General features: G+C 49.5%; 2 protein-coding genes across 5 annotated transcripts in view; one reads left to right on the top strand and one right to left on the bottom strand.

The window, feature by feature from the left end:
• The first annotated feature begins 1,268 nt into the window (after positions 1-1,268).
• On the top strand, positions 1,269-15,643 carry ITFG2 (integrin alpha FG-GAP repeat containing 2). 2 transcript variants are annotated; one of them, XM_075441039.1, is made up of 12 exons: positions 1,269-1,350; positions 2,525-2,620; positions 3,301-3,342; positions 4,192-4,363; positions 4,684-4,823; positions 5,253-5,401; positions 6,551-6,645; positions 9,136-9,189; positions 10,931-11,022; positions 11,561-11,678; positions 12,286-12,459; positions 12,625-15,643. In XM_075441039.1, exons 2-12 carry the CDS (start codon positions 2,618-2,620, stop codon positions 12,771-12,773), a joined length of 1,188 nt encoding a protein of 395 aa, XP_075297154.1. In that variant the 5' UTR covers positions 1,269-1,350; positions 2,525-2,617; the 3' UTR covers positions 12,774-15,643. The 2 variants fall into 2 exon arrangements, with proteins under 2 accessions (XP_075297154.1, XP_075297146.1); XM_075441031.1 differs by having other exon boundaries at positions 1,276-1,423.
• The window catches only part of NRIP2 (nuclear receptor interacting protein 2), a 22,261-nt gene continuing 14,092 nt past the window's right edge, over positions 15,623-23,791 (bottom strand). Inside the window, exons 5-7 of one of the 3 annotated variants that reach the window (XR_012766012.1) lie at positions 22,193-22,245; positions 21,205-21,359; positions 20,421-20,503 (exon numbers count right to left, since the gene is read on the bottom strand). Coding sequence is in view for 2 of the 3 variants with exons in the window: in XM_009937851.2 (XP_009936153.2) it covers positions 21,267-21,359; positions 22,193-22,245 (146 nt within the window). In the remaining variant the exon portion in view is untranslated. Of the gene's footprint in view, positions 21,360-22,192; positions 22,246-23,791 lie in introns of all 3 variants that reach the window. The other 2 variants (XM_075441060.1, XM_009937851.2) reach the window with 2 other exon arrangements.

Raw genomic sequence — 23,791 nt, 5'->3', positions numbered from 1 at the left:
AGGAGTTCTCCAGCAAGGAAATATCTTGATTTGCTGGAAATCGGCACTGGAAATAGAAGCCCATGCGGCTGAAACTTGGTGCTGTGAAAGTAAGCATAAGGCCAAGTCCTAATGACAAATTTCTAATTATTTGACAGTAGCTTTCAAAGATCTGCAGTGCTGGTGTTTTTCCAACGTGTTTCTGAAAGCGAACAGTGAGATTATTTCCACAGAGCAGCTAAAAAAAAAATAATTATCAACATATGCATGGAGTCAGTGGTGGGTATGTTCAGTGTGAGCAGTCTTGAAAGCACCGTTTTGTCCTTGTGACTGTCGTGACTGCGCGCCAAGGGAGTCGGACCTGCTGGACAGAGGGTCCCCGGGGCCGTGGGGAATCACAGAATGTTCGGGGTTTGAAGGGACCTCTGTGGGTCACCCAGTCCAACCCCCCTGCCGAAGCAGGGTCACCTACAGCAGGCTGCACAGCACCGCGTCCAGGTGGGGCTTGCCAGAGAAGGAGACTCCACAACCTCCCTGGAGAGCCTGTTCCAGTGCTCTGTCACCCTCAGAGGGAAGAAGTTCTTCCTCATGTTCAGCTGGAACTTCCTGTGCCTCAGTTTGTGCCCATTGCCCCTTGTCCTGTCACTGGGCACCACTGAAAAGAGCTTGGCCCCATCCTCCTGACACCCACCCTGCAGATATTTATAAGCATTTATTAGGGCCCCTCCCAGCCTTCTCTTCTCCAGGCTGAACAAGCCCAAGCTCCCTCAGCCTCTCCTCGTAGGAGAGATGCTCCAGTCCCCTCACCATCCTCGTAGACCTCCGCTGGACTCTCTCCAGTAGCTCCTCATCTTTCTTGAACTGGGGAGCCCAGAACTGGACACAGTACTCCAGATGGGGCCTCACCAGGGCACAGTAGAGGGGGAGGAGAACCTCCCTCGACCTGCTGGCCACACTCCTCCTCATGCACCCCAGCATTAGGGAAGGGGTCTGGGTGCCGGCGGGGGGTGCGCGCGTACCACTGCGCCTGTGAGCCCCAAGTACAAACGACTGGCTGCGTCCTGACAGGAGAGCGCTCGGAATGAAGAGCTGCGATGCTGACTGCGCCGCCCGCACCCAGCGCTCTCCCGGTCTGTCCGGCCCTCGGCCCAGCCCGCCGCAGGGCGGGGGGGCAGTTTCTCGCCCGGAACTGGGCTGCTCGGCCGCAGGGCGCGGCGGGGAAGCGGGAAACGGGGAGTCCCGCCCCCCCCCCCAGCCGGGAGCCTCCGCCCTCACGTGACTCCGTCTTCCCTCACGTGACGCCGTCCTCCCTCCGCGTTTGTGGCTGCGGGGCCGGGCCGGGTGCGGGATGCGGTCTGTCAGCTACGTGCAGTGCGTGGCGCTCGACTTCGGCGGCAGCCTCTTCCCGCACGCCATCTGCCTGGGGGACGCCGACAACGACGCGGTCCGCAGGCGGGCGGGCCGGGGGCAGCAGGCCGCGGGCGGAGGCCCGGGTCTTGGGTGGCGAGGCGCCGCGATGGCCGGCGGGCTGCGGGGAGGGGGAGCCGGGCCTGGTGGGCCTGGAGGCGAGCAGCGACCGAGGCGAGGGGCACCTGGAGGGCGGGGGGCTCGCAGGCCGGCGGGGCCGGGTCGGACGGCCCCCGGGGGTCCCTTGCAAACCCAGCGTTTCGGCCGCAGCGGGTCGGCTGGGAGCACTGGGCACCCTTGGCGTGGGCCCGGGGCGGCGTGCGGCTGGTGGGGAGGTCGCCTTCTGGTCCCGCGGGGGTCTTGTCGCTGGGAAGAGGTTAGCGTAGCCAGGTGTGTGTAAAGCGTCCCTTCTTCTCGGCAGTCGGGTGTTATCACTGAAAGGCGTCGTGGCTAGCAACGCAGGGGGTGACAAAGCAGACTTTCCCGTAAGAAGCCATGTTCCGTGGGGTAACGTGTGCAGGGAGTTACGAAAGGCACACAGAGGCGTGATGGAGAAGATGGGACAGTAGGAGTAAGCTCGTCAGCCGGGGTGGTTGGTGGTTTTTGAATATGGCTACTGTCTGCTTGAAAGGCATAATCAGCACTCTGAAAGACCTCTTCCCCTTCGTCAGTGAGATAGATTCACGCTACATGTTCAGTCCTCAGTGTTCTTGCAGCCTCTTGCTGGACAATCACATCTTCCTCATTGCCATCATCATCCTCAGGTGATTCAAGAAAGATCAAGTCAGTCTAGATTGAAGGATGGAAGATGGGATGATGATGATGATGTTTAGCAGAGCAGGATGTTAAAACAGTCGGTGACCCAACTCTGAAACAGTGGCTAGAGAAGCACCGGGTAATGGGATGTGGCTCTAAGCAGCCACTCTCCAGCCCTTTGATCTATGAGAGTCCAGTTAGGGCTTTTGGTTTTTTGTCCCAGACCTTCTCTGTTGGTTTGAGGCTGTCTCTTCAACTCCTATTTTGCTTTACTGCTGCTTCTCACAGAGTGTCTTTTAGATTTGAATTCTGTAATTATGGCTTTGTGGTACTGTTACTGAAATCATGAATTTTTTCTTACCAACCCAATTCTCTCATGCAGCTGAATGAGCTGGTGGTGGGGGACACCAACGGGAAACTCTATGTTTACAAGAACGATGACAGCAAACCCTGGGCTGTGCGATCTTGTCAAGGAATGGTCAGTTCTTGAGAAGATTTTGAAATGGTTGGGCCTTTGGGTGTATGTGCAGCCAGCTGTCCTTGACCGCTGCCTGGGAATATGTAGGCTGGAGGGGCATGGCAGCCAGAACTGGTTCTGATCCCTGTCACGTAGTTACGTGTGACCCTGCTTTTGCCCACAGCTGGGCCCACGGGCAAGAAGTGATGAGCAAAGTACTCAACAAACACAGGAATTGGGCTTCTGTCCCACCTTAACCCTGCTCCTGCGCTGCGGATTTTCCCCCAGGACTCCAGGCAATTGTGTGGCAGATGTGTTTCTGTCCCTGACTCTTCTGTCTTCACAGAATCACAGAATGGTCGGGGTTGGAAGGGACCTCTGTGGGTCACCCAGTCCAACCCCCCTGCCGAAGCAGGGTCACCTACAGCAGGCTGCACAGGACCTTGTCCAGGCGGGTCTGGAATATCTCCAGAGAGGGAGACTCCACAACCTCCCTGGGCAGCCTGTTCCAGGGCTCCGTCACCCTCAGAGGGAAGAAGTTCTTCCTCATGTTCAGACGGAACTTCCTCTGCTTCAGTTTGTGCCCCCTGCCCCTTGTTCAAGAGACGGTTTACGAGAGAGGAGGGCATACGGCAGAGGCTTATCCCGAAGTGGTGTTCTGGGTTACCTTCTCTCATGCATGGCCTTTTTTTCTCTTGCAGCTCACATGTGTTGGCGTGGGAGATGTGTGCAATAAAGGAAAGGTGAGAGCAGCCGAACTCTTCCCAGCTGTGTCTGTGAGGCGTGTGGGAGGTGCTTAGGAGATCAGGGTCATGTCAGATCCTGAGTGTAGAGGAGGACAGGTTGCAGGTGCTTGCCCTCCAGGATCTGGCCCTGCTCGTCCAGTTTTAGCACTACTGTTTTAAAACTGTTCTTCTGTTTACATGTAACCTGTATCTGTCTGTGAGCCATAGGCAGGTTTTTGTGAGTAGGGAAATCCATCCTGTCTTCAGAAAGCACCGCTGATTTGCATGTTCCCCCGCGTGAGCGCCGCAAGGCTTTGGTGGTTTGAGGGTTGCTCCTTTTCCTCGGTGACTTTTGCCTTGCTCTGTGCTGTTCCCTGCTGTGGGCCGTGGCCCTTCTGCCACTTGGCTGTGTGCATCTAAACCAGACTGAGCCACAGAATAGTCTAGACTCCCAAGCAAATTCCATTGGGTCTAATGTGACTCCTTTTGCTGGATTGCTGTTTCTGGGGGTTAAACCAGGACCACGGAGTCCGAAAGTCCCAGTTTAGGCACTCTGTCTAAAATACTGCAGCTGTGCGTACTCCAGTGGGGAGCAGATCTGAAGTGAATGTTGAGAAAGCCACACGTTTTTTGAGAATTGTGTGCACACATCAGCTTGATATCCTAGTCTGACAAGGGTGAACGAGAAGTTTGGACCCTGCAGTACCCAAGTGCTTTGGAGGCTGGCCAAAGACCTTCTCCGGTTCACTCTGTAGCAGTCATTAATACTGATGGATCTGACCTTGCATCTTCCCTTGCGCTACTGTGGGGCAGCTTCTGTAGTTTCTAAAACAGGATAAGTAAAAAGGTTTTTCTCTTTCCTCTTAGAATCTTGTGGTGGCGGTGAGTGCAGAAGGCTGGTTTCATCTTTTTGACCTGACTACTCCGAAACACGTAGATGCTTCAGGCCACCATGAGTTGGCCGCAGCAGAGGAGCAGAAGCCAGTGTTTAAGCAGCACATTCCTGCCAACACCAAGGTCATGCTGATCAGTGACATTGGTGAGCCGGGAAGCTGGGGTGGGTGTGCAGGGTGAGGGAGTTTGTGGGTATGAGGTGGTGGGGGAGGGAGAGAAAGTGTGTGGGACTCGCAGAAGGTAATTTACTGTCTTGCTGAACCAGATGCTCTAACAAACCATAGCCAAGTCATGGAGGAGAGAAGCAAGAACTTCAGGAATTTTCCTGAAGTGCACATTCTCATTACAGGATTGGGATCCTTGAGGGTGTTACCTGATGGAAACCAGCACTGTGTTTTCTGAATGTTGGGGGTCTTGGGGCTATGACAGCCTGAGAGCACATCTCTCTGCTTGTATTCCCTGCAGATGGAGATGGGAAGTGTGAGTTGGTGGTGGGTTACACTGACAGGGTGGTACGTGCCTTCCGCTGGGAGGACTTGTCAGAGAATTCGGACCATGTCTCTGGGCAGCTGCTCCTGTTGAAGAAATGGCTGCTGGAAGGTCAGGTAAGGAAGCGGGGTGTTCAGAGCAGAATGTCATACAGTCGTCAAGAGGTGGCTCTCCCAAGGGAGGAAGAGCAAAATATCGATCCTGTGCACAAACCAATTGTTGTGTTGATGGCTTGAAGGAAGATTTGCCCAGTGGTTGTCCTGTATGTGCAGAGCAGCTGGTGGGTTGGTCTGGGAAGCAGTCAGTTGCTCTCACCCAGCAAGAGAGCATTAGTGGAAAATATTAGTGTATTCTTAAGATGCTTTCGGTAGGAAAACGTAACCTTTTACTGTAACTTGGACATTTTGCTTCTAGCTGAATTTGTTCAGCTCCTGCTCAGCCTGTCAGAAGATCTGCCATAGTCAAGTTTAGGTACAAGTGAACGCTTCTGAGATGTTTAAAGTTCTCACTTCGTCTCTATCCATGTTTTTCCTTTGCCAGTGCAGGTGGACAGCCTCTCGGTGAACCCAGGGCCTGACGGCTCACCGGAGATGATGGTGTCTCAGCCAGGCTGCGGTTACGCCATTCTGCTGTGCACATGGGACGCTGAGCAGCAGGCTGCGACAGAGGGAAGAGACAGTTCTGCCCCAAGCAGGTGAAGAGCATTACTGCATGGGGTGGATGAGGAGATTCCACTGTAGGTGCCCGTCACGAGGAGGGGCACCACCACATCATCTTTGAGGTGTGGAGGGGGTTGATGCTGTCTTTTGTCCTTGATTCAGTGACCTGCTGTACTGCTGGGAGTTCATGACTTAAGCCCATCTGCATCCAAGCTTCCATGAACAGCCTGCATGTCTCTGTCACGACGATGAATACTACGGCATTCCTTGTATCCTGCTGTCTTCTCCTTGCGTGCGTTGGGCAAGGGGAGTGGCAAAACCGGCTCACTGAGGGGGGCAGTACTGGGGGCTGAGGCAGGGAAATGAGTGACGTAGATCTCCAGAGGAAGAGCAGTAGGCAGTCTGGTGACCTATCTAATGGCAGGAAAGGTAGCAACTGAAAGGCTGGGCCAAGCCCAGTTAGTCTGAAGCCCAGGATGATGCTTTGGCTTCATTCACTCGTTTCTTCCAGGTGAGGTAAGTGGAGGTTTTCCTAATGAGACCCCTGGCAGCCAGTGCTGTAAATCACAACCAGAGCAATCGGGATGAGCAGTGAAGTTACTGTCCTTGGCGCTGGAGGGACCCTTGTGGGGAGTTCAGGTGCTTCTGTGGTGTTCTGTGAGACTTTGAGGCAGACCTAGAAAACTGCAGCAGGAGGGGAGCTAGGCAAGTCTCCGTGATGTCTTAGAGACCGTCATGGAATGGTGCCCTCCTAGCCAGAAGCCAGGCCCAGGCATGATCTCTGACCAACCTGTTTAACCCCAGGCAGACACTTCTTGACTGAAAAGCAGCCAGGCTTACATGATAGTGATGATAAAAACTGTCTTTTTTTTTTCCTTGTTTGGAATACATGGTTTACTGACTGTTGTCTTTTTTTTTCTTGCTTATTTTTTGAGCTTTTCCAGTTTTCTGATGCATCAAATAATTCTGTTTTCATTTTTTAAGCGTTAGCAATTTCCTTTCATACCTGGGGTGGCATGCGTTCTACTCCTTGGCTTTTACCATGAAAGGGCTAACCTACACACAAATTCTATCAGTCTCTGGATTTGTAAGGCTTTGGAGTACACTGCTCTTGACATTGTTCTGGCACAGTCCCAGGCATGGTTCCCTAACCCTTCCCTGGTGTCTGTCTCTGTTTTTCCTAGTGAGGCCCCTACGCGGGATGTTATTCTACACCAAACATCTGGACGGATTCACAACAAGAATGTTTCCACTCATCTGATTGGTAGCATTGGCCGAGGTGAGAGATGAGGAGCTTGGGGTCTCTGGCCCAACGGTTGCCCCTGATAGTTTTTTCAGGATGTCAGGCCAGCATGAAATCAGATTTCTCGTGGTTCAAAAATAACAGTGGGAGGCAGCTGCTAGAACAGAGGGAACTCGGCTTCTGTTAGCCAACTCCGAAAGACAGACAGCTGGATATTTTTTTTATAGCCTTTGTCCTTCCCTAGGTAGCTCTTACTCTTCACCTAGCACAACAGTTTCTCTGCAGCCTCCCCTGGCCTGCATTTAGTCATCCTGAATGGCTTCCGTGCCTTGCTCCTGCAGATGTCCTTGATCTTTGCTTTTGCGTGGCTGCAGCTTGTGCCTGCTTCTTATTGCCCAGATGCGTCTCTTCCTTTCCACAGCTTCATCTTCATTGCTGCTTTTGTGCTTCTCAGCATTTGATTCCCAATACCTGGCAGATGTATCCTGCTCTTCCTTCACCTGTGCAGTCCCAACCCCCCCAGAGCTGCTTCCATATTTCACTTATGTCACTGTCCTCTGTCTCCTTCCAGTGTATTCTGTTCAGCTGTTGTATCTCAACTCTCCACAGCTCCTGGCTTCTCTCAGACCTGGCACACTGGTGTTGTGTCTGGATTTTTACACGCTGCCACTGCTTCCCTTGTGTAACTGTTTTGTGCTCTGAGCTGTGCCTGGTGCACCTGCTGAGCCCTGGTTTGATACCTATGGAGAATAAGCAGCTTCCACTCCCCTTGGATCATATGGGCATAATACAAGAAGGCAGAAAATTCCCAATGCAGATCACTTTCTCTTGTCTACAGCTGGCTGGAATTCAGCTGCATTTGCTCTAAGTATTACCCCCTGCAGTGCTGTCTGAGGATGATTTAGGCTGTCCAGTGTAGTTAGAGCTGGGGGAGAAGAGCAATCCACTGAAAAACCCCTCTTCCCCTTCCTCTCCAGTTCCTAAGGTTGTCAGGTTTTCAGCATCTCGGATGCTGCGAGGAGTAATGTGGTAAACAGAGCGCAAAATCAGTTATTTCACTGCATACAGAGCCTTGTGCCTGATGAGAGGTGTCTGAAAAGTGAAGGCACACAGAATAATGGATGGAGAAAAGGTTGCAAAAAGCCCAGTGATGCTGGACCGTCGGTAATGAAGCAGCAGAAGAGTGCCATGCTGAACAGTTTGTAAGGGGGACACAGCAGATCTTTGGGATCAGAGCCTGTCTGGATGAATGGCAGCTAGGGGCAACAGAGCACTCGACCAGCTGGCTGCTTGCTTTAAGCTGACCTGTGGAACTAGGGTGGTCTCTGTGTCCTGGGAACGTGCAGGGTGTTGTGGCTTGGAGCTGGCTACGGGCAGTGGAGGTACGCTTGCAGTACTATGTCATTTTGGGGCAACTGCCTATTCGCTTTCATCTCTGCTGGCTTGTCCCTGACTGCCAGGTTTCCTGGCTTTGTGCAGAGCTCAGGGAGCCAGTGTCTCTCCTGCATTGTTGCTGAAAGGATTCAATGCAGCTGCAGTTGAATACAGCTCCACTACTCCCCCGCCGAGTGATACCACTTTCGAAACCTGACCTTGCATGCCTTTTCTGACTGGTAGCTGGGTAGAGAGTGTACTGAAGGGCTGAAGGAGCCTGGTGGTCAGGGGATTCTCCTCTTCAGATTTAACTAGTGCGCAGGACAGAACTGACAAACCGTGATATATGGGCTTTGGCGAGGATACTGCTTGTAGGAAGTTCACAGCTGTATAAGCATAGCCCAGGAAAGCCACAGCTGAGTGTGTAGATGAGCATGAAGGCAGATAGCTAATGTACTCATAAAGCAGGGGCTCACTAGCATCTGACTTGGTTCTCCCAGTGTTTGCTGGGAGAGCATCACATCTTCTGTGCAGTTTTGCTGTAGTAAAAACAACAGAGTTAGTAGCGTGATCTCCACAGCCTCATTCAGAAGTTGCCACGGAGGTGCTTTGTGCTAATGTGACTGATGCTTTGCCCTTCTGGTGGGACCTCTCTTTTTTACCCCTGCACCTTCCCAGAACAGCTGAAGACCATGTTCCTGTCCTCAAAAGAAGCAGTGAGGGTGGAGTTGTAATACTCTGGCTTCAGCTGTTCTTCACTTTGTCCCTTGTGACGGTCCTGCCTGTGCTTGTGCATTTCTGGACCCTGGAGAAGATGTGATGCCGCCCGCAGAAATCAGAACTGCTGTGGGCCTGCAAGCACATATATGATACAGACAGACTCCTAGGAGCAGCCAGCAGAACCAGACATGCCTATATCAGTGCAAACAAAAGGTCTTGGGTTTTCAGATGACAGTGCCCTACAAATAAAAGCCAGCTTGAAGTACAATCAGTTTCAAGAATCTGCAGATACCTGCTAAGCAGAGTGTCAAGGCTGGGCAAAAAAGGAGGCAGGATGGATTAGCTTGTTTTGGATCTTTTTTTTTCAGGAGAGGGAGGGGAAAACGCTCATAAAACAACATCAACTCCTGTAATTCTCTTCTGCACTTACAGGCTGCTCCAGTGAGAATAGTGGCTCGGGTCTCTTTGCCCTCTGTACTCTGGATGGTAAGTCCTACCACTGTCCTGGAAGAAGGGCCTGTGGGGTGGCCAAGGCCTGTCACCAGTTCGAAGCAGGGAACTAGGGGCTTAGTGCTTTTGGTTTTGAAAGAAGGGGGAGCTGGGCTTCAGAAACGCTTCCTGGGTCAGGCAAGAGAATTTGACTCAAAGACTCCTTCTGCTGGCATATTTTATGTGAAGGCTTGAAAGCTAAGACAGGAGCCAAGGTAGGAGTGGGCAAGTTCCCCATGAATAACATACCCATATCTGAGGATATGGTGAAACATGTTAAAGCTGAGCCTGTCTTCCCATTCCTTACTGAATATGGCCTGATATCACACAGGCTTGCTCTCTCCAGGAAACCTGTTGTGTTTTCTGTCTGTTACTAATATCTGCCTTTCTCTCTCTCCTGGTACAGTCTGTTCATCTGTGGATTTCAAAGCATTTTGCAAATCTTAATTACTTCTATGGTCCCATGGCCTATAGGGGTAGAAGTATTAAATCCATGCTGCCATGAGCAGCCAGGAGAATGAAGAGGCTAGATCATTGGCCCAAAGGCACACTGAAAGCTTGAGATGGAGAGTGAGACTAGAACTTTCATCTGCTGACTCCTAAGTTGCCTGCTTACCCAGTGGTCAGACTGCTGTTCGAGATGCCAGTTCATCAGTGTGATTCATGTAGACAGGAGCCGTAGCAGAGATGTGCCCTTGTACTTGACGGGACTTGGGTTGTTTCCAAAAGCAGTAAAGGAAATGGGTGATGGAACTTGAGTACTGGCAGAGAGGAGCTGGCCCCACGCAGGCCTGGGGCCAGGTTCTTCTACTGTGCCCTTGACTGAGAAGTAATAGGACAGGCTGCAATAGGGCTGAATCTAATGAGCTGAACGCAGGGCTTCTGTTGAAAAACCAACAGCATGGAGACAAAATGCTGTGCTTCTCTTCCCAGATAGGCAGCCTGGCCTGCTTGGGCCAGATGTCCACCTCCCCAGTGATCACAGAATCACAGAATGGTAGGGGTTGGAAGGGACCTCTGTGGGTCATCTAGTCCAACCCCCCTGCCGAAGCAGGGTCCTCCTTAGGCAATTTCTGATTGTTCTTTGGGTCTGAACTCTGAAGCTTCTGCATCTGGCAAGGCTTCCTGCCCCACTATGGTTCGTTTGTGAGCCTTACTGAGGCTGGAGGGTACTGTGAGGTTAGATTCATGTTTATGTTCCACTGTCTCACAGCTACCCCCCTGCCGCAGTACTAGCACAGTTTTTCTGGATGACAGAAAAATGGTATGTGAGGTAAACATCCAGTTTTTAGCAGCCAAGAGGCCATGCCCATGCTATTAGCCAGCCAGCTCTCAGCTGATACCTGTCAATGTCATGCTGTCTGGAGTTCACATGATCTGTGGAACATGGTGAGAAGCTTCTAGTTTACTCGCTGTCTCATGTGAGATCTGTTGATGTACTGTGCTTTGGGAGCCTGTTCTGGGCAGTTTTGTGCTTGTCTTAGAGCACAATCCAATTAGCAGAGCAGCTGCCATTTTTCCTGTCTGTTTCCAGTTACTGATGACAAGATAGTGGACTGCTGGCCTTCCCAGAACTGAGACTGTGTTATCAGTTATCAACCGCAGCCTGTACCATGGGCCCAACCTTCTGCCTGCAGACCCAAAGTGTTGAAGGAACGTGCAGGCCGCAGTGTTAGCAAACATCTTGCTCCCTTTTAATATTTTCAGGACAATCTTTATTACTTTTTTTTTCCTTCAGGGACATTGAAGCTCATGGAGGGAGCAGACAAGCTGCTCTGGTCTGTGCAGGTTGATCACCAGCTGTTTGCTCTGGAAAAGCTGGATGTTACTGTGAGTGTCTGTGAACAGGGCTGGGAGGGATGGAGACAAAAACTCAGCATGGCTTTGGGTATGTGAATTCAGGAAGAGCAGAGAGAGTATGTCTCAGCTGAAAAAGGCTGGGATTGTCTCAGGATGACACACAGAGTGCTCTGCCTGTGCTGGTGCATACTGCACGCATGTCACTCTGTCCATCTGCAAGAGGTTGAGCTTTGTCTGCCTATTTGACCTAGTGAGCCCAGCATCCTGCTATAAACCTTTTTGTCCCCCAGCTGCTCTTCTGTCTTATTGCAAAGTTGAATCGTTTTGCACACTGCCAATGGCCCAGTTGTCTGCAAGCTCTTATGGTACATAACGATTACGATAGAGAATAGAGATGGTCTCCAAGTGCAGAAAGACTGGACAAGTGCAAAATGTCTCGACAAAACGTCCAGAAGTGACATCTTGTTCAGACATTAGTGTTCTGTCTCTGAACAAGCAGGAGAGATTCTTGACTGCCTCTGGGAATAGTTGGTGTCCACGCTAATATGCGATCTTCTGGTTCCTGCAGGGCAATGGGCATGAGGAGGTGATTGCCTGTGCGTGGGATGGTCAGACGTACATCATCGACCACAACCGGACTGTTGCCAGATTTCAAGCAGATGAGAATGTCAGTGCATTCTGTGCAGGTGGGGAGCCCGACTGCAAAGCTAGCCCTCTCAGTTTTTCTCCCTCAAAGCTACTACTTCCCTCTGGGAGACCTGCAACCCTTTGTCCATCTGCAGTGGAGAATAATTTCCCTGGGTGGGTACTGCAGAAGGCCCAGCTAGTCTTTCCTCTGGTGGCAAATGGGAAAAGTAGGAGTGAGAGGAGGTGATGCTGAAGTTTGTATGTGATGATTTGGGTGGGGTTTTTTTCCTGTCCTTTTTGGGAGTCCTACAGTGGTCTCTTGCCTTCCCCATTGCTTTTTTAATTAGCGGACTTCTAAGTTGTTCTCAAGTGGAGAAAATGAGCCCCACAGAACCAGCCTGAGCCTTGGCTTTGCTCAGTCCCCTCTGTCAGACCTGCAAGAAGCAGCTTGCAAATCCCCAAGCTCCATGCATTAGAAACAGTTTAGAGACACTTTCTTGCATGGTCTCAGACAGACTTCATATACCCAAGTCCATGTCTGTGCCCCTCACGGCAGGTGCTCGCTGCTTTCTGCTAGCAGCTTTGGTGCCTCGTCATGAGAAGTCACCTGTTTGCTTTCTCTGTCCTTTTGGAAGTAGTCAGATCTCCACGCATTGCTTTCTGCAGGCCTCTATGCATGCAAAGGAGGAAGAAACAGCCCCTGCCTGGTTTATGTCAGCTTCAGTCAGAAGATCTACATCTACTGGGATGTGCAGCTGGAGAGAATGGAGTCCACCAACCTGTTGAAAATCCTGGATTGTGACCCAGAGTTTGGAAGTCTCCTGCAGCAGCTAGGTGTGGGTGAGTGCAGAAAGGGTGAAGGATGTCCAGGAAAAAAGAGCAGGGCTGCTGGCAGGTGATGGTGATGTGCTGGGTACTAGAGTGCCAGGTACTTCTTGAAGGAAGAGGGGCTTTCATACTGCCTATTGAGAATCCCTAACAACTGTCTTTCTCTATTTTCTGTAGAAAGAGACGACGTTGCTGCTGTCAAAGATCTGATTCACAAAACACTGTATTTTCCTGAGAAACAGCAGCAGAGCAGCCCCTCGCAGTGTCAGGATCCTGCTGGAACAGACTCCTCTGCCCACTGCACTGTTGCCCAGGATCCCTTATAACAAGTCACATGGAGGTTGACGTCTTTAAAATCAGCACAAACTCTTCTCCGGCTGGAATCCAGCATCTAATGAAGATGAGACTGTTCTTTTACCATCTCTGTCAAAGCTTCCAGACAGCAAAGGGTGTACAGGCCGGGTTCTGTGGAGGGATGTGCTTGGCTGTAGGCTTGAGTGAAGGTGGTGGGTTGATTTGCTTTTAGCTGAGGAAACTACCACAACAGTAAGAGCCCAGGGTCCTGCTCATTGGCCTTCCGTTGCCAGTTTCAGTGTTCTCTGCTAGCTAAAGCACTTTGGGGGTGGCTGTGAAGGAGTACTGAGGACATACGTGGAGAAAATAGCTGAGCTCGGTCTCTGTTTTGGCCTGTTCTTACAACTGCTCTAGTGATTACTTTTTTGAGTTCATAGCAGGATCACAGTGCAGGAACTGCAGATGGAGGAATTGAGTTAGGGAGTAGGCAAGGGCCTTCTCTCCCATTTAGGTGTGTTTTTAAAGTAGACCCAGACATTGTTTGCCTTTGCTCTGCTGCTGCTCTTCTACCAAGCAGTTTCTCACAAACCACCTCCTGTTCTGAGGAGCTGGAGACATGCGTGAGAACCACAATTTGCACCTGTAAGGTATCAAGAAGCAACAGCTTCAATGAACCACAGCTGTACTTGAGAGTCATTGCTTGTCTCCATCTTCTTGGGCAGGGTGATCCCAGTGATGGCTGTGACTTAGCAAAGCAGCTGTGAATGGGCGGTGAGAGGAATCTCTCTTAACCATGGATCTGTGGTGCTGCGAGAGCTTGTTTGTTGCATGATAAGCGGTGGAAATGCCACACTTCCCTCTTGTTGTAGAGAGTGCCATGCTATTTGGAGTCCTGCACGACTGAAAGATGTGGACCGGAGGTGATGTTCCGCTTGCTGGTATGCAGAGGTTGGGAAAGGCCATTGCTCACCCAGGCTGCTCGTATGCAGAGGCCCAGGCAGGAACCTTTCCACGTGCTGCTGGTGTTCTGCTTTTCCGTCTCAGCTTGCCCCTTGCCTAACTCAGCTTATTAGGGTAGGAGCAGCCGGCTTACCTGCTGTTTTGCATCTGTTATCTTCTTTCACTTGTGCTGTGATGTTTTATTGGACATGCATAATGGATGGAGCTGTCCCTTCATCCTTATGGCAGCCTGAGTCACAGCAGATAGAATTCAGTGATCTCTCTTTAGCATATGGCAGCATTTAAAGATCCTGCAGGCTGTTGAAAACCTGCTGTTCTGTGCTCTGCAAAACATCCAAGGGCAGCCCTAGCTGGGAGAAGGAACTTTGTACAGAGAAAAGGAGTGTCTTGCCCTTGGGTCAAAAGGTCTGTTGTTGAAGTAGTGCTGTGTGGTAGAAGGGCATGATCTTTACATAATAAGCCTAGCTTTTCTTTGCAATTTCCATCCATAGATTTATACAAGCTTTATAGGGGACAACTTCTGTCCTCTGTGTTTGATAGCTGTGAAAGCTGAAACGTGGAGCAGTGAAATAGTATAACTTGCTCTGTACCAGCTTGCTTACTTCTTGGACCGCTCTCTCTTCTGACTCTGTAACTGCAGGGGGTGTTTCTCTCCACTTTAATGACTTCGCTGAGAAGCGTTTTTAAGTGTTCCCCTGTCATACTAAGTGCTGGTGTGCAACTGGACCCTTCAGGCAGGAGCTCCCAAGTCATAATAGTGCTTTAGTAACAGTGGTGTTTGGAGCAGCAGGGCTTGTGTTTGTCAGCTACGCAGAGCTGACCGTGTAGGCACCATCTACTGATGGGCTAAAGCAGGGAGTTGTCCTGAAGCTTGTCAGATCTGGACTGTAACCTCAAGAAATTGCCAGCTCTCATGATGCCGAGATGTAGAGCCACCCATCCCAGTGGGCAGTCACCACTGCTTCTGGCAAATTAGTCAGTGTGACCCCTTGGGCTCTCATCAGTCTCACAGTCTTTTCCCCATGAGGATGAGTCTTGTTGGGGCTGTTAACTAGATCACAAGATATTGGTTCTTGCTACTTCCAAGTTTCTGTTTCCTAACACCTGAAACTGCTCATTCTGATCACCAGAACAAGTAAGGATCCTCCCTTCTCTCCCATCAGGTGAAGTAGCAGCAGTTGCTACTCTGACCTCCTCTCCTTGGGGCCCAGCTGAGCTGAGGAGAAGCAGATGTTTCCTACAGGTAGGGGGAACAGTTTGGTTTCACTGTATACTGAGATACTTTCTGCCTAGCCCTGTTGCTATCTGATTTTGGTCTTGCACTTCAAAATTAGTGGAACTGGCATGAAGAGGGACCACAGTGGAGTAGGACTCTGCAGAGCAGTTTCCAGAAGCGTGCAACAGGAATGACATTCTGGCAATGTCCCTGAACAGGCCTGTGTCTCAGCATATGCTGTTTTTCCTCTACTTAGATTGTGTATTTTCTTGTCCTGCTCCCCGCCCTGCCCCCCAAATTCTGTGGCGTCTGTCTCCCCCAGCCAACGGAGAATAGTAATGCCAGAGTTCTAGGTCATGACTCGCACAACCTGGCGTGTGTACTGCTGCACAGATGATGGGCTTTGCTGCTGTGTGTGCTTTGACAGAAACGGATGGAGTCCTACCACAACTTGTGCCTGCCACGGCTTTGGTGGGGCAGGTGTTCTCCACAGAAGTACTCTCTCTCTTCATCCACTGCTGGAACCCCAGAGGTTTCTGCAGCAATCGCCTGGAGCATTTTATTTGCCCGAGAGCTGGGCCAGGCTGAGCTGATCTGGTAGCTGGGTCTTAACAGGCTATTGTAGTGGTATATTGTAATTCTTACTTGAGGCCTAACAGAAAAACAGTTGTCTACAGACATAACAGAGAAGGACTCAGTGCTGTGTGTCCATGCCAAATATAAACCTTTATTAGCAACAGAAGCACAAGGGGGATACAAATGGTTGTATGACTGAAACTGTTTTATGCAAAACAAACTTTGCTGTACAGATTGAATGATTTCCAGGGAAGGAAGGTCAAGTTGATCCGCTGTTGGACTGTTAATTGTTGAGAAGAAGCAGGAAAGGGCTAATAGGGGAGAGGTGACATTTTCCTAAGAACCATCTTGAAAAGAAAACGTTAATGTTGGACACGGCAACCTGTGCAACCTAGCCCTCTTCTCATGTTGGCCTGAGGATAACGTTGCTGTGTGCTGTGCAAGCACAGGCATGCTGCATTGTGGAGAGCAGAAGTGAGAAGATATGGATGCTACAGGTTGTCTGTTCCCCAAAGTTCTTCAGCTCTTGAAACCATTTCAGAGGAAAAATAGGGATGTTTGAGGGTTCCCCCTGACAGAGTTATATTACAGCACTTTATAACTTGCAGATACATTTTGCTCCTTTGCCCGTTGTGCACAGAGGAAAATGAAAACTGTCTGCAGAAGAATTCTGTACTGTTCCTTGGCCAAAAGATTACTTTCGTTCTTTTTTCATGCGCTGAACTCTGAAGTGACAATAGACTTGCTACAGTCAATACTTCTGGAGTCAATGCTTCAGGCTACTTACACTGGCAACTAATTTTCTGTGAAGTACACATCTGCTCAGAGAAGGAGCTGTGTAGGGTCTGTCTCTGGACTGTTGAGTTACATTATACTTTCTTTGTAACTCATTGCCTGTTTGTCCTTGGCAGCCAACACAAGCCACACACTTGTAATAAGAAGTTGTTCCTTCCCACGCAGCAGAAAATGTTGTTTGCTGCGTCCTACTCAGGAGCAGATTGACATACCCGCTGGTGCCAGGAAGCTCTTCAACAGGGCAGGAGTTGCGAGACACATTTGTATGTCCTAGTGCCAGCACACAGCAAGTGAGGAGTCCAGCAGCATTCTCAGACACTGGGGGCATTTGCAGGTAAATGATTCATGGCTTTGGTTGTGACGCTCAATTTACTAACCAAGAAAATAAAGAGAAGGGGGTGTTTTATTTTCCTGAGACATAATAAACCCACTGGCTGTCCCTGCTCTCATTTTTGTGATTGCTTTGCTGAATGCAGTTATTTCTATCACTCTTCAGTTATATCCTGGCATTTGCCAGTGGAGGCTATTGAAAGGAGGACCGACTGCAAACACATGTCGGTGGCTCAGGGGTCTTCAGTTCTGTAACTCACCCACCAGTAGTGAAAGAAGTCGCAGGCCTCTGGCAGTATGGATGGCTGGAGTTCCCACTCCGTTCAAAACCGAGTGACCCCAAGCTCCTGGAAATGATCCTGATTATGGCTTCAGCAGAGTGCGCGGTCTCGGGATAGGTTTGCCGCTTGCACACAGGCTTTGGAAGAGGCCTCGGAAGTCCCATCTCCCCATCCCCTGGCAGGTTCAGCCATAGGTATCTCACAGCTGCCGTGCAACTCTTGCTTCTCTATTCCAAAGACTTGCTGTGACAGGCATTTCCCTGCAGACTGTTTCAGAGCTGCTGTGTCTGCTACTGGAAAGTAGCCCTAGACCACCAAGGTGGTTCAGAGAGATTATCCCTAAAATAATAACATTCCATTGTCTGTGTTGAAGGGATGGGCCTCATCACGAGGATGCCAGCGTTGGACACATACAGGATGTGCCTATGTCCTGCTCTGAGGTGGCAGTTTGTACTAAATTTCTACTTTTTACCTGAAAGCATTAGGATTTTTTGATCTCCAGTGAAAAAGGCCTTTAGATAGCTCCTTCCTTCCCCTTGTCTCCCAAAAGCAATAGAGAGGACTGGAATTGAGGGTAGGGAAGCGTATCTGTAGGCTTCTCCAAAAGAAACTACGGTTGAGACAGTCCTCAGCCTTGCCAACCCAATTATAAATTACTTTCTGGGCTCCCTAACATAGGAAGACTTAAAAATTGCCATGTTTGTAGATGGGATTAAGTTTCCTTCTTTGAGATGTTGCAAGTCCTGTTTTATAATCACATCTTTTAAAGCTAAGATTTCTGTCTTTCACCGTGGAATCTGGGATTCCTATGTAGTGACACAAAAATGCTGGTCTTTTTGGAGAAAACACCAGTTTGGGCAAGAATTTAGAATGCATGTGTTAAGGTCAGTAACAACGTGTCATTTAATGCCAAAGAACTTTGGGAGATGGAAACCCACCAGGAATTCTGTTTGGTGATAAGGAAACCAGGTACTGACACTGTAGGATTATACTTTGATTTAGGGAATGAGTTGAAGTGAGGTGTCAGCCATAGGTTTATGACCTGCAGTTCTCATTTAGTCATATATATTTTTTTCTGTAAGCCCTGCTGCAACTTAGCTTGATGGGGAGGTTCCAGGATGCCTGTTGGCAACGGCTTTCTCAGTGGGTGGAAGAGACCTTTACTGTGTTGACCTGCATGTTCAACTGTCATGGACAGGAGGAAGGTGAAAAGCATGTCCTCTGCTCTAGAGCTGATTTCACAGCTGGAAAGAAGAGCTCTCACACACTAGTTTAGCACTTGCTTGGAAGCATCCTCTCTGTGACTGACAAGTGGCACAGTCGACGTTTGTACGTGCAATTGTTAAGAACAGAGAGGAGAGGCTGGCAAGATAATGGCACAACGTGAGAGAGTATTAGCAACCGGGGCACAGGAAAGTGTGAAAAGGATTATCTAAGATGGCAAGAATTCCTTTTGGAAGAAGCAAATTTGTCATTTGCCAGTGTGGAAGAATGAATGATTTGCCTGGGGGAAGATAAGGAGCGTGCAAAGAAGGATTCATTATGCAGAGAAGAGAGGGACAGATAGAGCTGGTGATTTTTGCCATTAATGGAATGGAATAATGGAATTAAGCGCATTAATTCACAGAGGAACTTGAACTATTCGTGATATGAGAAACGAGGCATGTGGATCACAGAAAGGCTTCAGAAGGACTGGAGGATGTTCTGAAGGTGAGCAAAAGCAGAGTTATCTCAAGACTGACACTTAAGAACAGCACCTGGTGAATTCCAGTAGCAGCTAGCATGCAAGTAGTTGCAGGGCTGTAAGTGACAGGCACCAGTCAAAATAGAATTGTCACCTCAAAGTCGTGCCAGTTTTCTGTAGGATCCCATCCAACACCCTTTAAATCATTGGAAAGATTCCCGTTGGCTTCAGTCTGAATTTGGAAAGACTCCTGCTCACCTACACCCTAGCCAGAGCCCAGCTCCAGAGCGGACACCTCCCAGGCGTGGCTCGCACGGAAGTGGCCAGGACTGAAAGCTGTCGGTGGCCCTCCCCATTCCCTTGGCAGCCCCTTCACAGCTGCGCCAACACAGTGCTCTGCGCTTGCTCTACCACCTAGCCCCGAGGTGCTTTGATTTTGGGGATTAGGGTTAGGGGTTAGGAGTTTTTTAGGGGTTAATTTTAGGGTTAGAATTTAGGGTTAGGGTTACTTTTAGGGGTTAGATTTAGGGTCAGGCTTGGGGTTAGGGTTTGGGTTAAGGCTAGAGTTAGTTTCAATGGTTAGGGTTTAGGGTTCGGGGTTTTTTTTAAAAAAGATCGTAAAAGTTAATGAATAGTAAGAGATTTAATGGACACGATATCTGTCAGCTTTAGCAGATTATCTGCCGTCATTCCATGTGTCATTTTTAGACGGCAATGAGAGCTGGAAGCTAGGCAATTTGCTGCACATAGGAGCAGATGTTTCATCTATCGCGAATTTTTTTCAGCAGAGTTGACCAAGGTACCACGTAGATTCCAGGAGACACAGAGGATATTTTAGCACAAGTCTGAACTGTCATTAAAGATGCCTGGGTTTGAGAATCCAGTCAGACATACAAGTGATACAAATCCAGGAGGAATTCCTGGTACTTTGGAAGACAGGCTCATCGAGAAGACATGGGTCCTGACATAAGTGAGAGAACTGTTGGTAGCATTCAGGAGATTCGTGGCAACCAGTTCATGCAGCCAGAAGTAGTCGGATGCACAAGCAGAAGAACAGCAAAGAAGTCAAGCAACAGATCAGAAGCTCCTAGACATGATGACGAACAATAAAAGTTACTAGCCTGATGCAGCTTGTAGGAGGAGCAGATGCCAGTCACACCAACTGACACTGGTAAGTGCATCACAGATCATATCAGCCAGGCTGTAACTCTGCTGGCCTTAGCATGTGTTAAAACTACAGAGTACAGGATCTGATTTGGGAAAGAACTAACAGAAGAAAAGCAAAAGTGTATACATAAGCTCTTTGAGAAGCACAACAGAAACAATGAGTGGTTTGATAAAAAAGGAAGAGAGCCAGCACTGTTTAATCCAGAAAGACAGGGAAAGTGGGGGTGTCGTGACATTCTAAGGGTGGGCAAAGGGACATTGTGCAGAGTTTGGATAGAGAATCAGTAGTCATGAGGCATGGAATAAGCTCTGATGTGGTGCATCTTTCCTAGAGCTAGTAAAGAATAGACTGTATTTATCATACAGCTATGCTCGGTTAAAAAATTTTAAAAAATCTAAAAAAACCACCAAAAAAACAAAAAACAACCCATCAGTTAAGTGACTTAATAATCACCCTGGTCATCCCAGATGAATTCACAGTTCTCTGACCTGAGCTGATGCTGCAAGGAAGTCTAGTTCTTGTTTCATGCGGGAGTAGCAAAGTTGGTGGGCTGTGAGACGCCGGGACTTGAGGCTGATGATGTGTCTGTGTCCAATCACTAGATTTCGAGTTGGTAGAAAGGAGCGGACAGAGCAGAAGCCTCCGGGTGCTGTAATTCATCGCAGCATTTAAACTGAGTGGCAGGATCTCTGATGGTGCAGCAGAGGTGGTAGGAATGTAGCTCTAGCAGCTGGAGTGCAGAGAGGAGAGGCCTGTTCGGAAGAACAGGATGCGCAAGTCTGGTTACCAAGAGGTGATAAGCATTGCCATTCATGTGATACAGCTTAGTGCCCAAGGATGCAGTGGCAAAGCCCAAGCCCCTGTGAGCGTCCACTGTGCTCTAGACATCTACGCTCAGCGTTTCTGCAAATGTTTCTTAGAATAACTCTAAAAGTGTTCTTGCTGCGAGGTTTTTCCAAGAAAATACTTCTATTCTGCTCTGAGCCAGCAAAAAGTAACAAAATCCAGCTTCCCAGAGTACAGGTGAGGGGACTGGCCACAGAATCCCCTTCTGCAAAGAAAGGGGAGTGGAGCCTGCTCACATGGAGGCAAAGAGAAGGGAAACGTTCATGGCAATCTTTGGAGGCTTTTGGAGAAAGCGCTGTCCTCCTGTCCACAGAACAACTGGAGATTGTTTGTGGAGACTCTCTTCTCTCATGAACAGAGAGTATTGTAAAAATAAGTCACTAAACACGTAGAGTGAATCTAGTACAGAAGCAGAATTGGAGTGACTAGGGAGAGAGAGAAAAACAGGAACAAGATGCCCACATGGGGACAAGCAAGAGGGTCCGCTGAAAGGAGGGACGAGGCACTCCCAACACCAACAGCTTCCAGCACCCATCTGCCTTTTTCACGCTCCCCAGTGAATGCCTCAGCCTAGAACTCAGCAAGGTTAGGGGCGCGAGAGCCTCACCCTCATCTCTCTCTCTGACGGCAGCGAGTCTCCTCAGCCCCAGACGTGGGGAATGCAGCCAGTCACTGACCGGGCTCTGCAGAGGTGTGTAGAAAAGGCAGCTCTTGACTCAGTGCTTTAAATCTCAGGACTCCTTCCTCCAAGTCGATGCAACACTAAAGAAGGGGAGAGCTAGTTACCTGATGGGCATTTCAGATAGCAAATCTCACGATGTCTATGAGTGGGAAAAACGTGGATAACCAATCAAACAACCCCACTTTGGGTTTGCAGAGACCTTACACTTCCCATCTCTGTCCCCCATGCGGCCTCCTTGCTCCTCTCCAAACCCTTCACAGGACGATTCCCCTCCCTTCCTCCTACGGCTCCCTCCGAGGTGATGTGCTCGCATCACTCAGCCATTCAGCCCAATGCTTTTCCTGCTTTCTGAGTCTCACACGGTTACAAATACTTGACAGGCAGGAGCAAGCTTGCTGCAGCCGGATTCTGAGCCACCCAGCAGCCAGGCTCAGCAGAGCATTAACACCGAGCGGAGCTGACAAAAGGAGAGGACTCCTTCCACCCATGTCCAGCTAAGTGTTGGACACTGAATGTAGTCGTGCAGCGTCATTTGGCTCAAAGTCAGGGCAGAGCTTGTTCACATCTGCCTTCAAAAGGCAACACAGATATAACTTGTGACACAGCGTGCCTTGCCTTTTCTAGTCTCCTCTTCAGTTTCCTCTTCCCGTTTGTGACTTGTATGGTCAGGAATACAAAAAATGGGAGATGTGATAGTCTCCTATTGGTTAATCCCTTTCTTAAAACCTTTAAGAAGGACTGGCAAGGAATCAGTGACTCAGAGCATACTGCAGCCAGCCAGTCAGCTGCACGACAAGCATTCCAAGTGGCACCCTAGAGGACCTGGCTGTAGGTATTTCTGATGCTTCCAGCAACCAAATCTTGGAGAACTTGTTGAGAGGAGCCCTGCAATAAGCAAGAAGCTGTTCCTTACCTTGAGAGACAACAGAGTCTGGAGACCAATGCAAAACTCCAGCATTTCATCATCTGAGAAGAGAGAAGAGACTGATGAGGCTCAAGCCTATATATACTGCTCCTCTAAAGAAACTGTGTCTCTCCTGAAAGAGGATGTGGAATATGAGAGCATCTGGTTCATAAACTTACATGGCTATGGTCTATTCAGTATAAAGTGAATAACAAATAGCAAGGAAAGTGATAAATTAAACACGCAAACATTAACAAGCAAGTGGTAATGGTGACAATAACAAAGACCAGCACTCTTCTGCCACTGACCGATGAGCCATTAAAGGAGCTACTTAGGCACAGCCCTGAAGAGGGGCAAAATGGACTTTGTAGCTGATAAGAGGAGGGAACCATAATTATCATGAGTATTACGAGATATTTGAGGGGGGTGGTGGCATTGTTTGAAACTTACTATGAGATATCAGAAGGGGCTTGTGGGATCGTGTAAAACTTACTATGGTCTATGCAGGGGAAGGGCCAAAGGCAAGAGAAGGCAAGCAGCAGGGTGGATCAGGGAAGAACAAGCATGGAGAAATGGGGGGGCAGGGGGAATAAACAGGCCAGTCACATGCAAGCAGGCTGTTGGTCAGTTCACTTGTCTGACCAAACCCTGCACCTGATGCCCACAATCTGTCCGATATTAAATAGTTGTATTAAGTAATTTTTTCCATGTAACCTCTCTGTCCTACATGTGACTGCTGCAAGTCTTAAGTGTCAAGAAGTGCAGAAGATGCCCAGGTTAAAGGGCAAACAGCTCTAGATGTCAGTGACCGGAGGGACTGGCATGCAAGAGAGGTGCCGGTAACCAAAGGGACTGCAGGCCACAGGGCTCATAGCTCTGTGTCAGCAACTGGAGAAGGGGATGTAGCTCAGAGGTGCCAGCAACTAGAGAGACCGGTCTGCTAGAGAAGTCTGGGTGACAGTAGCTGGGGGAGGGAGCACAGGCCACAGGGCTCGTACGCCTGGGTGCCAGCAACTGGAGGGACTGCAGTGTGTGCTGCAAGGTCTAAGTTCCAGTAACTGGAGAAGGGCTATGGGTGACAGAGCTTGTGGGTCTAGGTGCCAGCAACTGGAGAGATCAGCGTGCAAGAGAGCTCTGGGTACCAGCTCTGACCAGAGTCACAGGGGCCTTAGGTTTATATGCCAGCAGCTGACGAGGACAGGGCATATGTGTAAGAGATCTAAATGCCACTAACTAGAAAGACTTCGGTGTGTTGATATTCCCCCAGTGAATTTAATCCTACATGCTTGTGTTTTATATACATAATTAGCTAGCAAACTTCAATCTGGTCTAGCCAGTGAGTAGGAGGAAACCTGCATCTGGAAAGTCTCAACGTCTTGGTCAGTGGTTAGGTAAGGGGCTCAGGGTCCAGACATGGGTGTAAGACAGACCTAGAAGCTGTGCTTTTATTCGAAGACTGTGAATAGGCATGTGGTTGTGAATCTAGAGACTGAGGATGTATGAGCTTCTGCCAGTGAACTTCAACCCTGGTCAGCCAGCAAGGAGGACCAGGACTGGGCTATCTGTGCTGGTGTTTATGTGAGTGCTGGTAAAGGTGCTGCTCTGTGT

This window comes from Opisthocomus hoazin, chromosome 1 (assembly GCF_030867145.1).
Source record: "Opisthocomus hoazin isolate bOpiHoa1 chromosome 1, bOpiHoa1.hap1, whole genome shotgun sequence".
Classification (NCBI taxonomy): domain Eukaryota; kingdom Metazoa; phylum Chordata; class Aves; order Opisthocomiformes; family Opisthocomidae; genus Opisthocomus; species Opisthocomus hoazin.
The sequence above is the reverse complement of the archived record's forward strand: the minus strand, read 5'-3'. Positions and strand labels throughout refer to the sequence as shown.